This window comes from Coturnix japonica, chromosome 1, assembly GCF_054131305.1.
Source record: "Coturnix japonica strain WE chromosome 1, WE-NBRP24, whole genome shotgun sequence".
Lineage (NCBI taxonomy): Eukaryota > Metazoa > Chordata > Aves > Galliformes > Phasianidae > Coturnix > Coturnix japonica.
Window position 1 is genome coordinate 163,631,209 of NC_140663.1, and position 18,546 is coordinate 163,649,754.

An 18,546-nucleotide genomic window follows, 5' to 3' on the forward strand; every position below is an offset into this window, starting at 1 on the left:
CCAATAGACATGCCAGGCAGGACTCGAATTACTGGATTAAAGTCCTGTTTGTTGTGACAGAAGGTAGATCATTTTGTGGGTATATCCCTCCATCTAGTCTTAGGAATCTATGATTCACCTCCTGAACAAGCTTAATGGAACCACTGCAATTATCAAACAAACCCCTAACTTCTTTCTTCAGAGGATTATAGTCTGGAAAATCAGAAGAAACAGACAATGCCTGGGGGTAGAAGAGCGAGCGGATAAACAGCACAGATGGGCTCCAAAGATATTGTTGAGCAGCATTGCCAAATCTAAACATTTCAAAACTATGAATCAGGCACCAGAAAAGTCTTTAAATTTACTTACAATTCATGAGATGTGGAAAATAGCTTCTTTCAGTAATGACTCCATTATTGCACCATCACATTCGCTGCCCAACTGCCTGTCAGTTGTCCTCCTCCAGACATTTCTGCATTCATTGGTTAATTTCAACTGCTTTTGAAAGAAAGTCATGCAATTGTGCTATAACTTGTTTCAGTCCAGGTAAAATAAGTCAGTGAAGGTCTAACACTGAATTCAGGTAGTGCATGGTGGAGATGCCGGCCAAAAGGCAAATGGGAACCTCCAGCAGTGTGGGTGCAGCTGGGGTGAGCCTGCACTCCCAGAGGGGCCTCTTCCTCCTCAGGGTCTCTCACTGATGGTGAAATGCTGCGAACAAATCCAGGTTTGTCAGCCTGGTGCCTTTCTGACATGGCTCATGGTGTGATGTCTCTTATTCTTTTCAAACAGAATCTGAGATTCTTTTTTTGCTGGAATGTTTGAAAGAACATTCTGAAAAGAAACAGAAAAGGCCCTAATTGGAACATAGCATTCTCAAGGGCTTCTCTGTAAGCTGTAGCATTTGAGGTTTTCCTCTATAAAAGACATCACACCCAGATCTGATAGCAAAAGAGCTGTTCTGCACTGCTCTGTTTTCTTCACTCGTGAGTGCACCAGCCTAAGGAATCTTACTTTGACGCAGCCCCTCTGTCGCATGGCTACAGCCCTGTGCAAGCAGTAGTGCAAGCCCAGTCTGTCATATTTCAGCTGCCTTCTCCACTCCCCTGCTACGTTCATCATAGCCCTGGAGGAACTGCTTTTAGAGCAGTTCTGTCACATAGGCAATGGCCTGTATATTCAGCTCCGTTTTAGCGGTACATAAATCTGGACAACTCGAGTGGTAGAGCAGATAGGTGTTGAATTAGCATTGTTGTCAGTAGGTAAAAAGACGAGGTCTCAGACTTTGAACTTTTCTTGTTGTTTGCTCAAAAGCAATCAAAAGTTGTTCATTGAATTTTGCAAGGTGACTGTACGTGATCAGCTGGATACTCGTCCTGATTTACACATCATCATTGCCAGACTGAGCAAGATTCAGCACATCTTCTGGAAGTGAGCATTTCCTTTGCTCAAGTCTATCCTGTTGCCTGTGTACTCTTCCCTGTTAGAAACCGCTGCTTTTCCTTACAGTGATTCTTGTTATGAAATAATGACAATTTTTCAGCAGTTTAAGCTTGTATTCTAGGGCTGGCAGCTTAATCAGAAATGTGATGTTTCTCCAGAGCCAATGGCCCATGTTGGGACACACGGCAGAATTGCTCAGGCTGTTTGAAGCCCAGCTCTTTCTCAAAAGCTTAGTAGCAGAGATATGCATATGATAATGCTGGATCAAAAGGAAGGAAAAGTCTTACAGAATCTTTGCAGAAATCAAAGGAAATGATCACTTAGAGAAATCTTGTATTGTCGAGAGGTAAGGAAGAAGCGAGCCCAGCAGAACTAGCTCATCCTGGGGAAAGACTCACCAGACAAACTGTCTAGCAGAAAGTCAGATTCAGAATGAACTGCAGGCCATAAAGAAAACCAAAGAAAGGTGAGCACGAATATGTCACATACAGGTAACACCCCGGTTGTTCCCTGCTGCCCCCCACTGGAGCTGGGTACATGAGCTGAACCACAGGAGAAATGCACCTGCTCCAGAAATACTGGGGGTAGCTGACAGCAGTCAGATTGCAAGGGCAAGGGATGGGCAGCCAGCAGCAGGTGAGATCTGTGTAATCTTGGACCCCACTGCACTTGAGAAGGTTTTGCCATCAGCTTCATTAGTGGTGGGATGATTCCCAAGAACTTTCTACTTCTATATCCTTGATACCTTAGTCAGCACTCTGCTCAAAACCAAGCAGGACTGTTATGAGACAAGTGCTGTGAGTGATGAAATGGTGAAACAAGCACAAGTCTTCTTGGCTCTCCTTCATAATACGCATTCCACTTCAACTTCAGACATTTCTATCCAGCCTCTCAGCGTGGCTGCAGAAGCACCTTGTCCAGCCATCCATCTCCCAGCTGTGCCATGTGCCACTTGGACCTGGCTGCCAAATGTAAGCACTTGAGTCATCTGAGCCAGGTGATCAGCATAAAGACTCTCTTAACTGGTATTATGGGATCAGCACTTTCTTGGTGCGTATGAGACTTATTTGTTTTGTATCAGGGCTGCATATTTGCAAATTCCTAGTCTTTATTTAATAGGTAAGTTATATATTTGTTTCTACATAAATAGCTTGGAAGTTGAAGGACTAACAATAAAAGAGTGACAGAGACAGGAATAAAATTTAAAGGTGCTTGCTTACAATTAGGAATTTATCCCCCAGCACACATTGCTTTTATTGTCTTACAGAGCTCACCATTTCTGCTTCTAACATGGTACACCAACCCCTTGCTTACAGTGTTCTTAATCCCCTAGGATCCTTTATTATTTTTAGATTGCCTGATGTCTGAAAAGTGTTAGCCAGTACTTTGTCAATGGTTGTGTGTTAGTGCTTATTGCAGAGCTCAAATCATAAGCGAAAAGCAAACTTCCTCTTATACATGAATTCCTTCAGATGATTTTTGGTAAGCATTTGGCTTGGCTGGGGGTCTGTAGACAATAAAGAATTCCATTGAACCCAACAAAACCCGCCTGATCTTGTTCTGCTCAACAAGGGGAAATTTTTCTCTGTGTATTTTGCAGCGCTTGCTTAAAGACCTTTGTCCTTTTTAGGAAAGTAAAATAATGAACAGATTATATTGCTCCATTTCAAAGGAGAAAACAACAAAGAGAAGCCAACTGGAAAATCAGAAAATACAAATAAAGACAGATTTTACTGACAGTGTTCTGATCCAAATATTTATTTCCTAACTCATACAAAATTGATGCTTGTGGAGGTACCGGGCTGGAAAACAAATGATTCTAGTTATCCACAGAGAACGTACAGTACCAGTGGAGCAATGAAGCCTGCTTTGACTTGAATGAGAAATATTACAGGTAATTTACAAAACAAGATCCAGTGTCATATAGAAAATGACGTTTTGGAGAAACAGTGTCATGGAGGAGGCTGATATTTGTCCGCTGGGGCTGATAGGGATCCCCCTTCACCCAGTCAGGCAGTGGATGGGGAGGCTTCCCTTCCACCTTGGCAGGAACTGTCAGCTCTCCCCACAGGGCTCCTACACCTTTCAGTCTTCATAAGTTCATGGCACATTTGCTGTGGAGTTTGGCTGGATATGGACCAGAGAACCACATGTAAAAGACTGAAAACAGAAAGAGAAATTCTACTAGGAATTTATTTTGTGATCAGATGGAAATTTTGGCTTCAGTGAAAAAAAAAAAAAAGAGTCAGATAACAGAAGGAGATTAGAAAGTCAGTCCTGGATAAAAGTAGTTCTAATACTTAACATAAAGTAAAACACTACTAAAGGGTTGTATATGAGTCATGCCAGCTTCTATGTAGATGAGAACTGTAATGAAACAGTATCTAAGTCATTATAAATTTTGCTATTTACACAAAAGCAGAAAAAGAATTTTTCCTACTTCATTTTTCATGTCACCCTCCATACTTTGCATACTTATTAAAATGTAGGGTTTCAACTACCCATAGAAAAAATACAAACGTGCAGAGAAAATAACTACTAGAAAGAAAAGAGCAACCAAGTCCCATAACTAGATTTGCAACGATTCAGTCCTGTCCTAAGGAGTCAGATCATGTTCTTTTTCCTCCCTACATAAAAGTTGCACTCATAACAACAGAACAGGAAAAGCACGGCTGCTTCAAAACACTGGACAAAGAGTTCCAGAGACAAGATAGCAACTACTCAGAAATGCTGTGGAAAACATTACTCACGTAATAACTTGCTATTTACATTGAAGAGGGTAGCTTTAAAAACTAAAGGGAAAAATAATTAAAACAAAAAAAAAGTTTTTAGTCAAAGGATAATTTGGCCTATAAGGTGGAATCTCTTTGCTTTTTGTCCAGCAGATCTTTTGAGATATATATCCACATATACATAGAGATAAGTCTGGGAGAGATTTATCAAAAGCTAAAACGTGTCTGCGTGGTGAGCTGGCAAATCTCATCTCAGAGATTACATCTGCAACAGGCAGCCCCCCCACAGCAGAAATGCTGGACCAATATACATGAATGAAATGACTCTCCCTGCCCATGATACACACTGGATCCACATATACACATCAGTCTGTCAAAGCAGAGCTGACCACAGCTCTGGATCCTGGCCCTCGTACAAAACAGTCCCATTCCCACCGAAGCACGGCGCTGGGCACAGAGCAGAGCCAGCGTGGGGTCTGTGGGATGCAGACACCTGTTGAGCAGACGAAGGACAGGTTCCAGCTCCCTTTGCAGGTGGTGGATGCTCTCAGCTGGAGCTGAGATGAGCAGCAGCTCCAGGGATGCTCTGCAGGATGAGGAGCCACCGACCTGTTAGGACTCAGCATCTGAGCAGCCCTATGCAGCCAGTAACAGCAGTCGTGCTCCTTCAGTGGGATGACTGGGCTGGATCGGTCCTTCTTAGAGCAAGATGCTGTCTGGTGGCGGGCCCTGATTCTGATTCTGAAGCAGGAAAGTCCAGGCAGAGGATGTGCCCCTCACCAGAGGAAGGATGGTCTGCGCTCCAGCTGTCCAGGCTCCATCCTGACTTGCCAAAAAACAGTGCAAATTTGTAACAGTTCACAGGAAAAAGAACGTCCATACTGACAGGGTATAAATCCTTCCTTACGTACAAGAATGGTGCAAGCATTTACCCGGCATCTCTATCAAATATCGTAGAAAAGGTTACACAAAAATAGTTAAATATATGGATACAGATACGTAGATATTACACTTGCATAAAATATGTAGATTCAAAACCCTTTGGGCAGTTTCACAGTTAGCTGAAAATGTATGCTTTAGAAATATGAACAATTTCCTACACTTTTCTAGTTTAAGTAGGAGGGGAAAGGGAAGAAGCATCAGCCTTATTAATACTGAATGCTAAGTGCAGGAATTTAGCTGTAGCTGTAGGGCTTTGAAGCAATTGATTTGACAGAACCTCCAAGCATAAACTCTGTTTTAAAAATCCACATTTATTCCCTAGATCGCTTATTGTTTCATGAAAATGAAAACCTACACGCCCTGCTTGTATCAACTCCATCTCCTGAGACCCGCTCAATGGAACCTCGTAAGCTCACAATACTTCAAGGTAGGGTCATGCACTGGGAGTACACATGAGCCTTATTGCAGCATTTCTGTGCCATAACAGGAATTTGTAACCTCGCATCCTGTAGAATTTAACTTTAGAAATGCGGAACCTTGAATGACACCACACGAAGCTCACAGGTCTGAGAAAATTCAAGTCAGTATGAAATTTTACTTGTAGACCACGTAATTTACACAGATTTACATAAATACAGAGATTAAAATGTTAAACCTAATTAACAGAGGATAGAGGTTTACATGATAAGTTTAATTCATTACATTTCTGCAACTATTCTTAGTGCCGTGAGACTACATAAATAATATATATACCTATATATCCATAATATATATAAAGATATATATATTTCCATCCTTTTCTCTTTTTTTTTCCTCAAAAATAGGGCAATTTTATAACTGCAATGAGATGTGACAAGCAGTACACTTCTGGGGAATTATTGCATGCCTTGAGTGCATAAGGCAGAAGGAAGAGTATCTGACTACAGACACTGAAGAAGTGGAACCATCAACCAGAAATGCACTGGAGTGATCTGGAACATCTTATTGCTTTTATAAAACTCGAAATCATATACTGATTTTAAAGAAAAGGCACAAAATAAAGGGGAAAATAATATCTCTCTATTTAGTGGAGATCTTGATCAGGAAGCTCCATTACTGCTCACTGAACTCTCCTCACTGTCCTAAATCTATTCCCTGTGGTGCAATACCGTGTTGCGGTTGCATAAGGAGCTTAAACACAGAAGTTCATGCATCCTTTATTAGGGGAAACAAAACAAAGCCCATTTCCTTGCCGAGCAACATGGCAGTAGCCATTAGCATCTGGTCGCACCAGGGAGCAGCGGCCGTCACTCCCACCATAACACACCACCAACACCAGGTTCCTCTCAGCACCAACCTCAGCTGGTAGAGCAGCTCCTGGAGCTGGATGCTACTGCACCCACCTGGGTGCTGGAGACACACACACTGAAAGCCAACAGGAATTTTCCACCAGGCAGGATCACAGAGGGGTACGACAGGGTTAAGAGAAGCACTGCCTTGAAACCCCTGCATACTGGTGCTGTCCATGGACTATGGAGAGCTGTGGCACCCTTTCCTCCTCTCACCTTTGTGCTGCCTGCACAAGTGTTCTCCAACCCAGCAGCCACACCAGGGGGCAGAGAACAGCAGAACGTTACAACCTGTGGGCTACAGCTACCTCCTCACATCACTCTGAATGCTGGGATACAGTGGGAGGAAAAAAAAATAATGAGAAAATCCCTTGGTATTACTTTTCCTTTGTTGTATTTTTCAGATGTTAATATGCACAGCAGAGGGATGCCTCTGCTATGAGACCACACAAGATGCTTCGAAGTTTGGATATGGCACTCTGTTAAGGCACCTTCAAGGAATGGGCTTTGATTTAATCGCTAAGCAAAGCTGAGCCGGACGCTGCCCCACGCTCTTCCAGCAAGCACAGCACCAGCAGCACCACACCTGCCCACCACTGACAAAAGCCACCACTGTTTGCTAGGGAGAAAACACACTTCCAAAATCAATATCTGCTGGGTGTTAAGAGCTGATATTTTGCACAACTGCCTGGTTAGTCCCCCGAAAGAGGAGAGGCGACAGATTTAAAGTGTTGTCTGTCCTTAACTGCTTACTAGATTAGAAGGGATAAAAATATATATCAGCCTAAAAAAGTAGAAGCTGGCCCCGTTCTGCTGCAGGATTCCTTGCCGGGAGGTGAAGGTGTAACTGCAGCATGGTTGGAGCAGGGTGCCTGGTGCAGAACAGGGTTTGATTTGGGACCCCCAGGAGGAACAAGGCCATCTGCCCCCCGAGGTGCATCACCTCAAGCCACCACGCAGAATGGCAATGGTTCTGGGGGTTGTGTCAAGGAGAGGGCATTTAGAGATGAGGAATGCTGGGTGGGGGGAGGAAAGCTGCAGCTGGAGGATGGGGCTGCAGGGCACTGCAGTTCACCTAAACCCAACGGGAGGTGGGTGTTACACAAAACAAGATCCAGTCCTGGAGAGGAGCAAGAGGGGTGGGCCAGGGGCACAGGTCCGAGCACAACAGAGAGAGCTGCTCCAAGAGGACAGGGGGTTCCCAAGGCACCCACCAGACCTGCCACTCCCCCCACACCTCTCCCCAGCCACACCATGCAGTGTGACACTGAGGGCAGGGGGGTCCAGCAGCGGGATCACCCCAACCCTGGAGGTAACAATGTCTAGGGAAAAGGGACCCCTGCCCCTGACTCTCTCCTCCAGGCTATAGGTATATGGGCGCTGCGTGCAGGTCCTTCTCCAGCACAAAGACGCATCTTTTCCTTGCACAGTCAATGAGAAACGCGATGTGATCTGTCATGCGCTTGGATCATGGGCTTGTTCGTTCATTGGAATTAGCAATGTTTTCTTCTTCTTCTTTGAGGACTAGAATAATCACTCCGCTATTTACAAAGGCGCCTTCTCCCGGGCTCTCCCAAACCATCATGACAAAACCACCGTCTGCAAGAGCCCCGCTCCAGATGTGTCCAAAGCTGCCCGTGCAGGCTGGGAGCTGGGGGCGGTGGTGGTGGGGGGCTGCTGGATCTCCGAGTCCCGGGGGGGTCTTCCCAGGCGGCTGTCTCTCTCCGATGGGGCCTCTCCCGGTGCGGGGTGCCGGCTGCCGCCGCTGCTGCGGGCACAGTGGTCCCGCTCATACTCCTCCTGCGCCTTCTGCATCTTCCGCTTCTTCATCTTCCTCTTGTGGATGTGGAAGGTGGTGAGGGAGAGGAGGATGAGGCAGAAGATGAGGGTGACGAGGACGATGAGAACCAGGGTGGAGGAGAAAGACTGAAAGAGCTGACCCACTTGAGTGATGCAGGTGCTGCTGGCGTTCGAGGTGACAGACGTCCTGTTCAGGAGACAAGGCGGCAGCGACAGCCTCAACTCCTTGGAGAGCTTGGCACTCATTGAGGAGGCTTCGGAAGACGAGGATCTTCCTCTCCTCTCTGAAGAATATCGGGGTGGGGGGGGGGCGGGGGCCGGGCTCGCTCCCGGCAATGCCCGCGTTGCCGCCGGCTCAGCCTCGCGCTGTCTCTAACGCGACCGAGCAGCCTGCAATAGGAGCGGGACCGTCAGCGCTGCCCACCCTGCCCGCCGCCCCGCCCCGGCCCGCGCCCCGCTACGGAGCCAACGCCGGCGGCCGGGACCGCGCCGCGGGACGGGAAGGGGGCGGCCGGGGCGGACACCCCGAGCACCGCTCGCCCCAACTAGTTGCCGCGGCGGCTGCGAGGGAGGGTGGGGGAAAGAGGGAGCCCGCCGCCGACCGGACCCCGCAGGTCGAGCCGACCGCCCCCGGGAGCCCCTTACCTCACCTGCGGCAGCGAAGGCGGAGAGGGAGCGCCCGGGCGCCGCGGGCGCTGGGGGCTGCGGCAGCGCGGAGTGAGGGCGCACAGCGGAGCCGCTTCGGGAGCGCCGCCCGCAGCCTGGAACCGCCCCGACCCTGACGTCACGCCGGGCCGCCCCCTCCCCTCGCACGGCCGCGGGTTCGGGGGGTGCCGGAGGGTCCCGGGCTGAGCCCGCCCCGTGCGCCGCCACCACAGGCTGCCTCAGGGCGCCCGGCCCATCCTCCGTGCCGCCCCGGGTGCGGTGTGTGATGGAGATGCAGAGCCGGGACGGCGCTCAATGCTGAAGTGGCCGCGGCTTTGTGTGCGGAGGAGGGTTCGTCCGCAGTGGGGGTGTCAGGCCGTTCCCAAATGTAAGAGAATTTGGGAATGCTTCCCTTAGACGTACAGGGGCAAAAGGATATTTACCTTCACGGTGAAGCTGCTCTGTCTTCCAGAAGGAACAGAGATGGCGTTGTGGGTGACTGCTTGGGGTCCAGTGAGTGCCAGCACCGTGCCCAGGTGGCCAAGAAGGCTGGTGGCAGGGGGTCACAGAATGGTTTGTGGTTTGGGTTGGAATGGACCTCAGAGATTATCTGATTGCAGGCCCGTGCTGTGGGCTTGTATCTGCAATAGTGCAGCCAGCAGGAGCAGGATGGGGATCGTTCCTCTGTGCTAGGAACTGATGAGGCCGCACCTTGAGAACTGTGTTCAGTTTTGGGCCCCTCACAACAAGAAAGTCCTTGAGACTCTGGAGCATGTCCAGAGAAGGGCAATGGAGCAGTGAAGGGTCTGGAGCATAAGGCTTATGGGGAGCGGTGGAGAGAACTGGGATTGTTCAGTCTGGAGAAGAGGAGGCTCAGGGGAGACCTTACTGTGCTCTGCAATTGCCTGAGCAGAGGTTGTGGTGAGGCTGCAGTCAGCCTCTTCTCCCCCATAACAGCAACAGGATGAGAGGGGATGGCCTCAAGTTGCACCAGAGGAGGTTCAGGCCGGCAATTAGAATCACAGAAAACCTGGGTTGAAAAGGACCTCAGAGATCATCGAGTTGGCAAGGTTGCCAACTGCTAGACCAGGCTGCCCAGAAGTCACATCCAGCCTGGCCTTGAGTGACTCCAGGGATGAGGCATCCAAAACCTCTCTGGGCAGCTTCTTTCGGTGCATCACCACCCTCTGGGTGAAAAACTTCCTTCTAATATCATCTAAATCTCCCCTGTCTCAGTTTAAAACCATTCCCCCTTGTCCTATCACTATCAACCCATGTAAACACTCATTCCCCCTCCTGTTTATACGCTCCCTTCAAGTACTGCAAGGCCACAATGAGGTCTCCCCAGAGCCTTCTCTTTTCTGAGCTAAACAAGCCCAGTTCCCTCAACCTTTCTTCATAGGAGAGATGCGCCAGCCCTCTGATCATCTCAGCGGCCCTCCTCTGGACCTGCTCCAAGAGCTCTGCATCTTTCTTGTGCTGGGGTCCCCAGGCCTGGACGCAGCACTGCAGATGGGGCCACACAAGAGCTGAGCAGACAGGCACAATCACCTCCCTCTCCCTGCTGGCCACAGGAAAACATTAGGAAAAGCTTCTCAGGGTGCTGAGGCATTGAAACAGGCTGCCCAGGGAGGTGGTAGAGTCACTGTCCCTGGAGGGGTTCAAGAACATGGAGCTGTGGCACTAGGGGGCATGATTAGTGGACATGGTAGGGGATGGGTTGACAACTGGACAGGTGATCTGAGTGGTCTTTCCAACCTTAATGATTCCCTTTGCAAAGGAGATACAGCTCGAGGTTTTCTCTAAACCAACTCAAATGCACGTTCCCGTTGCTCCTTCCCTCTCCAGTTAATACCTAATGCCACAGAGGGATGCTGCAAGGGCACCAGAGTCTCAGCACAGAGCTGAAGGACAGCCACTGCCCAGTGCTTACCCCTCCTTCCATGCAGCCCCCCCAGTGCTGCTCAGTGCCTCCCCACAGTACCCATGTCCCATGTCCCCCCACAGTGCCTTCTCTCTCACCCTCCTCAGTCCTTGCTAATCCCCTTCCACCCAGATTGCTTGGGCTGGAATCCTCAGGATGCTACAAAGATATTTTATTTACTTTCAGAATGGTATTCTCATTATTCCTGGCTATCGGGATTAGCAAACAGTGAAAACACGAGTGTCTTGTGTATTTGTATGATAATTATTCTAACTATTAGGATTTTGCTAAGCTGCAGGGAGTGAAAGATGGGCCTGGGGACCAGAGAAGGGCAGAAAGCATCGAAATCTCCACAAATATTTAACTCTCTCCCTGCTGTCTCAGCGTCTCTGCTGTCTGTGTTCATGTACAGCTTTGGAATATCTCTGCTTCACCTAAAAGAATCAAAGAGCAGAAGTAGTTCTTGCCCTGGCAAGAATTTTTAGTGAGAAAGTCAGTCAGAAGAGGAGCACTGTAGAGAAGAAGGGAAATAACAGTACGGTAATTATATGTATACCTAGGCATTATGGCTCATGCCAGCTGCCAGCCAAAGTTTATGGATTCAAATATCCACAATCAGAATACAGCGAGTCTCAGAAATCAGGGGGAAAATCTGTCTTCTTGTGAACTGTGTATTATTCCATTGTTCTGATTCACTGGCATCACTGGATTTGAATATAAACATGCAAGAAAAGAATGCATCTCCAGTACATACTGCAGTAATGAAAAACCTTTTATTTAGCATAAAAATAAAGGGTTTGCTGCCCTCTTTCAAAAATAAATTGCTCATTGCCTGTAGAGAATTTCCCCATAGTATACATGCAGTATGACATTCCGAGAGGTTTGGTTTCTTGCTCTAGTAGCTTTGGTCACTGTGTGATAGATGATATTATATGTAGGGGAGAGTTTTTACATTTTACAATGATGTTTGTATTCATTACAACCTTTGTAGCTCCCAGTTCTCTCTGGTTCACGTTGGTAAGAAGCAGGCAGCGTATGTATTTGCAGATCTCCCAAACAGACTTTTTTTTATGTGGGTATGTTTTAATCTGTTAATTAGGGAAGTTGTTCCTTCAGATGCTTAATCCTTGTGCCCTGTCTTACACGGCCCTTTTTTTACCATGGCAGCAGCCTAATGAGATAGCCTGTAAGAGCAAAGGCTGCTCATGTAAGTAAAGGTTTGATGGTTCAGGCCCTTGGCTATTAATGACCCTTCTTGAAACAAATTTATTGCCCCTAACTGTTTAAATTTAGCAGTTGATTACGTATAGAATAATGCATGATCCCTTTTGCACCGAGATTGATGTCATCATTTGCCAGACAGACACGGCACCTGATGAATGCCAATGACCCGCATACTAATTTGCAGTCTCCCCGTGGGATAAAGGCCATCTGTGAACAAGTCCTTTGGTCCCTCCATACTCTCACTGCTGTATGTGGAGCCCAGTGGCTTAAACGTGGTCTGAAAGCCTCGTGCTTTGAATAGAATGGATTTTAAAAAGCAAAATAAAACAGATTTGTATTTTATAAGCACTGGTGGTTTGGAGCACTGGAACAGGCTGCCCAGGGAGGTGGTGAAGTCTCCTTCTCTGGAGATATTCAAGACCTGTCTGGACGCCGACCTGTGTGACGTGGTGTAGGGAGCCTGCTTTGGCAGGGGGGCTGGACTCGATGATCTCCAGAGGTCCCTTCCAACCCCTACAATTCTGTGATTCTGTGGTGGGTCAGCTAATATACTGCACATTGTAAGTGCTGATCTTGCGAAAATATTATAGGTGTCCTTGTCTCCTTGAGAGATATTTGATTGGAAGTAGCTTAACTGTGACTGACGATGCTGCTTGCCAGCTCCAAAGCTGGGACTCTTTCGCTCTCCTACTCCTTCCAGAAGAGCACAGTCTGGGTGACGTGGGCTCACAGTTACTTTGTTCTCAAGAGATGATTCTTTATGAAGCATCAGGACAATTTTACATATTCAATTTCTATTCTTACTTCAGAAAAAATACTCTTTTCTTGTTCTGGTGAAGGAGAAATGTACCATGTGGGACAATGAGGGGGAAAAAAAGGATGCATGTGATGCTGGCTGAAGAAGGTTGCTAAGCTAGTTGCTGTATTCAGCAGGCTGCTAAATGGCAGCGGGAGTAGAATATGGGTTCAGGTAAGGCTGGTGTTTTGGAAATAAATAGGCAACATTGGCTATGTCTGATAGAGTACACAGGTCTCCAGTTTAATTACAACAGCAGCCTTTTTTAGCTGCAGCATACGTATGTCTGCTAATGAGTTACTGGTCTGGGTAAAACTGAATACAAAAAGGAAAGAAAGGCAGGATTTTATCCTGTAACAGCACATTAAAAGCGCTATTTACTTTTTCATTAGACAATACATTTTAGAAAGGCCCCATCAGGGTAATGACCTTTCAGATTTAATCTTTTTGCTCTTCTTAATAGTTTACAAAGTTTTCAGAGAATTCAGAGGCACAGAATTTAATTATTATTATTTTTAAACAGAGAATGTGACTTCAGGATAGCAAAATATAAAGGGGCTGTTGCAGTGGATATCACTAAGAGAAAAAGAAGCATATGCACCTTGGTTAAACCAGGGAGGAGTTTAAGCACAGTAATACACAATAGATTTAAGTTCATGTTAACAGTGCCTCACCTGCTTCCCTTAGCACAGTTTGCATGTATTTTAAAGACAATCCAACACGTTGTTCGCTCCAGATTTTAACATGGGATAAGGCCCTTGCTCAGTCACATTCCATCCCCAGGGTTTGGTGGTTTCATGCAGCCTCATTGCTATAGAGCTGCCCCATCACACCATTATGCGCTAAGGGGGAGCATGCTTAGGCTGCTGTTTGGGCTGGAAAAGAGAGATAGAAAGAAAGCACACCTCCCATAGGTCATCCCATGGCCTGGAAGGAGCGATCCTGGCAGATTCCTGTGAGCTCCTTTCAGGCCCTTGGGCACACTGGAGCAGCACTGGTGTGAAAGGAACATGCAGCCCCACAGTCCAAGATCCAACAGCTGCTGCGTGAATGTAGGAGAGAAGGGGCTCCCATTTCCAGGCTGGAGCAGGATGAGCAGGCAGGACTTGGGCTGAGGCACCTGTTTTCTTGCTCATTCTGTGCACACAACAAGGCTCCAGCTCCCCGTAATGCCCTGGCTTCATTCCAGCCAGGAAATCTAAGAAAACTGGAAAAGCGTAATGGATGACAAAGCCATTTACCTCTATCTCTTCCGGAAGAAAATCCATGCTCAGTCAACTCCAGGCTCACTGTGCTGCTCCTCAGTGAAGTGAATAGCTCACATTTTGCCCAGAGCCTTTTATGATCATTTTTTTCCCCTTTAACTCCAGTGTGAAGCAGAAAGTCAGTAGTACTGCATTATTATTCTGCTCTGTCTTCCTCTACTGGGTGCTAAGCACCCCAGAGACCCCTGGCTTCATCCCTGTTTTCTCCCTATCAATACAGTAAAAGAAATCCCAGTGCCGTTTGCTGGAAATATGTTTTTCTCCTGTTGCTGTATACTTTAAATTAATTATGAACAACTCCATGCTTTTGGCTTGTCTGTCCCCCTGCTTATAGCCAGGATGTTAATGATCAGCCAACTTCTCTTACAGAGTTTTGAGTTCATTTTTGAAATTCTAGAAGTTGTTTCTACCAGATTTGTACAACTTCAGGGGGTATTGTTTGTTTGTTTTTCCTTCTGAGAGGATTATTTAGAGACGGGGAGAAAGAATGTTAATTTTTAATGACAGATTCACCTCCAAACTTCTTCAATGCAAAATTTCTGGATGCTCATATTTTCTAAATGAGGGTTAGAAATGTTAAGGTCTGACTCTGCACGGTGCCATGCCCTGCAGTCAAATCCAGCCCAGGATACAAGCAGCTACCCTTGGGAAAGCTCAAGAAATCACCAATTGCTTTGAGATTGGGTCAGACAGCTTTCAGCAGTGGTCCCTTTCAGGCACTTCTTCCTCCTTTTCCCAACGACTCAGGAGGCAAATGGAGCTGCCTTGGCTGCAGGAGGGATGGTCCCTTCCATGACTAGGGGACATCTTACAGTTGACGATACTATTGGATGTTAGAAGAGTAAAGCCTGTAACATACAGACAGAGGAGCTCAAGATTTTCACTTTGCTATTCCTGGCACTTACCTGATATCATGTTGGATGTGTTTGTGGATAATCCGTTTCTACAAAAATAACATCATTTCCCTTAGAAGTGCTTATTTTTTTCCCAGCGATATCAGCAGGAAAGCAGCTGTTTTCTGTGCTTTCATTTTAAAGTTGGCTTGTTTCACCAGAGAGTATATTAGGCTTTCCTGGAGAACCACGTAATCTCTTATTACTGAACTCTTTGTTTTCCTCTCTCTGTCTCCTTCTGCAAAGTTTTGTAATACTCTTTGCCATGTCATGTCTGAAATTAGACTAAAAAACCCTTTGAGAAAGCCACTGAATTATCCGATTTTAATCAGGAGATGCTGTGAGAGAGCATTAAGCTCTCTCTAAAATAATGATAATAATAATAATTTAAAAGAACAACAGCTACATTATCATCTGGAAGTAAGAGCAAAATATAAATGTAATAAATGCTCAGTAAAGTGATCAGCTTTTTTAAAGCCCTACAGCAGGAACATACTTGGCTATGGCAGAGCCCTTGCATTGGAGCAGGGGGCATTTCAGCTGTTTTTGCACATACTTAAGAAAAGTATTTATACCATAACTTTACAGACTTAGATAAGAAGTGCCCATATTTTACAGACATGGGAGGAACCCTGTGTATCATCATTCTTTTTTATTAGCCCTGCTTCCTATTTCTCCTGACCTTCGTCACTCAGAAGTAAAAATTAGGTCTCTATTGCTTATTGGAGAGGATTAGGACATGATGGCCTCAAGTTGCGCCAGGGCAAGTTTTGGTTGGATATTAGGAAGCATTTCTTTACAGAAAGGGTAGTTAAGTACTGGAATAGGCTGCCCAGGGAGGTGGTTGAGTCACCATCCCTGGTTGTGTTTAAGAGCCATTTGGATGTGGTACTCAGGGATATGATTTAGCAGAGGGTTGTTAGAGTTAGGATACTATGGTTAGGCTGTGGTTGAACTTGATGATATTTGGGGTCTTTTCCAACCTGGGTAATTCTATGATTCTATGCAAATATTTCTGCATGTCTTGAGGGACCCAGGAGTATAGTTTAGCTAACCCTCCTCTCATCATCTTTGTGGGTCACTTGAGTAAAGCATCACTGTGAAAAATAAAAGCTTGGAAAGCAAAGGGGAAGATTCAGTCTGCAGAACAGCAATTAAATGATTAGTCAAAAAATGAACATGAGAATGAATTGTATAGAACTAAAAAGAGTAGGTGAAAAAGAGGAGATACGGTGCAGATGTGACAGCTGTAAGTAGCTATTATTTGGGGAGCAAAACGTAACAGCTGGGAGAGGGATTACAAGAAATTGGAATTACGTAACAGCAAATTATACAACACAAAACCGTCAGTTGTCATTTCAGTGACAGGTCTATAAGTATGCAATACTAAGTGCAGTTTTAGCTTCTCTCTTAGAGAGATGTAATAATTCCTATGAGAACATGCATCAGAAATTCTGTAAGCTGTGATTCGATGAAGAAAAAAGAAAGAGAAGTGCTATAGCAGTTTTATGTCACCTGCCACTGTCAGTGCTGTGGGGTCCTTTCTGGCCTGTCATATGTACTCCACAAGTTTGAGAAAGAGTCGGGCATTCACTACAAGGTGCATGGCAAAGATAGAAATACTATGTGTCATAAGCTCCCAGGGACAGTGTTACAAGAACAGAATGTCTTCCTAATGAGAGCAAATGTAGAAACATAGCTGAGATAGAATGAGAACCTGTATTGTGCTTTGTCTTTTGTAGGAAAAGAGAGAAACAGAAGAGAGAGAAGGAAGAGGGGAGGGAGGAAAAAGGAAGGAAAGAAAGAAGGGAATGTACAGTATCTTGTCTAATAAAGGTTAAGAGTCCTGGAGATTTGGTTTGGGAGCAAATGGATCATTAAAAAAAGGATGAATCGAAGATCAGCCTGTAAGGTGCCAGTATGGCACAGAACAAGCGTCGGGAGCTGCAGCTTTGTTCATACAGAAAACTAATGAAAAGAATTGCGCAAGACCAGGATTTTTCCTCCACAGTTGTCAGACATACCAAGATTGTGAATACGACTATATCAAACAAAACATAGGATGGAGAAGTCACCTGGAAAGTGATCTTGTTTGTAGAAACCATCCAACATTATCTAGTTTAGTAGGTGGGGCAAGTAGGAAAGTTTATTGTATTACTGTATCCTTGGAAAGATGGAATCATAGAATCATAGGCTGGTTTGGGTTGGAAGGGACCTCAATGCCCACCCAGCTCCAATCTGCCCACCAGATCAGGCTGTACAAAGCCCCACCCAACCTGACCTTGATGAAGAATATGCTTAAAAGCAGGATCTCTGACTTTACAACAGTAGTCAGAGAATTTGGCAGGACAAGGGTCTCTGTTCATCAGAAATGCTGGAAGAAGGTTTATGTGGTAACACTTGGGGTAGATATCAAATCTTTCTGTAGCCCTCAGGCAAGAAAGTATTTGTCTCAGTAAAGGATGGAACTTGAAAACTTTCAGTTATTTCCCCAAGGAGAGCTGCAGGAGGCAGCAGTAACTACTAGCACCCCTCATGATGACTAAGAAAACAGGCACAGAAGGCTAAAGAAGCCAAGCACGCTGAGCAGGAACTTGGCATGAAATTTGGCTCTGTCTGTTTAGGAATGCACCTTGAAAGTAAAGGCTGGGTTCTGGTCCGCATTCAAAAGGCCATTTATATATTTATATAGGTTAAATAACGTCTGGATGGAAAACACAGAAAATGTTGGAGAAATTAGAATTTAGTTTGCAAGACCATTCGCATCCAGAGGTAGGAGGAGCACAGCGCCCTTTGAAAAGTGAGAAGTCTTTCTGGATGTGATTCTACTCAGAGGAGCAGTGCACAGAAGCAAGGATATGGGACTATACAATTTTACAGTCTGCATGCTTTATGACAGCTGTGGTCTGTGACAAGCGACCTCACAATATGCCATCACATTAGTGAAGACAAGGACTGTTCTCAGCTGATGGTAGGGTCAAAAGGCATTGGGAAGGAGGTGAAAGAAAACACTGGGTCATAAAAAGCAGTGGCATCAATCTGACTTGTGATGTGGAACGTCCTTTGCAATGACTTTGACTGGAGTCCTATACAATCTTGATGTCTTAGAGAATGCCATACGATTCCTTGTGGGCAAACTCAGTTCTCCGGGCATCTGGAGTTTCTCAAAGGACTGTACTTTGTCAGTACAGGACAGTCGTGGCAATTGCTTTTTCTTCCACTAGAATTATGACATTAGACAGCAGAGAAACAAAGGAGTGGGAAGTTGGTAGTGGGATGTTTTGAAGCCAAGTTATGTTTGTTTGAGCTAATGAAGTCATTGTGTCTCTTCTCCAGATTAACACAATCCTGAAAAACAAGAAAATGAGGTTGCCCAACTAGTTCACAGAGGTGATACTTTTATAACGGTGTATTTCAGCTGAATGCATTTGTGTGTGTGCTCCGTATCAGCCAAAGTTTGTTCTGTTGTTGTTTTGTTTTGTTTTGTTTTTCTTTTAAAATCAATTCAGCAGGGTATTTTAACTCAGTTTAATCATCAGATACAGTATTATTAGTTTTAAAAGCCTGACTGATAA

The 18,546-nt window shown here is 45.7% G+C and overlaps 1 protein-coding gene across 2 annotated transcripts; it reads right to left on the bottom strand.

The window, feature by feature from the left end:
- Positions 1–3,164: 3,164 nt before the first annotated feature.
- C1H11orf87 (chromosome 1 C11orf87 homolog) lies at positions 3,165–9,007 on the bottom strand. 2 transcript variants are annotated; one of them, XR_014949099.1, is made up of 2 exons: positions 8,875–9,007; positions 3,165–8,614 (listed from the first exon to the last, which is right to left on the bottom strand). XR_014949099.1 is itself a non-coding variant. In XM_015852207.3 (2 exons), exon 2 carries the CDS (start codon positions 8,468–8,470, stop codon positions 8,006–8,008), a length of 465 nt encoding a protein of 154 aa, XP_015707693.1. In that variant the 5' UTR covers positions 8,471–8,614; positions 8,870–9,007; the 3' UTR covers positions 3,165–8,005. The 2 variants fall into 2 exon arrangements, 1 of the variants encoding a protein (XP_015707693.1); XM_015852207.3 differs by having other exon boundaries at positions 8,870–9,007.
- Between the last annotated feature and the right edge of the window lie 9,539 nt (positions 9,008–18,546).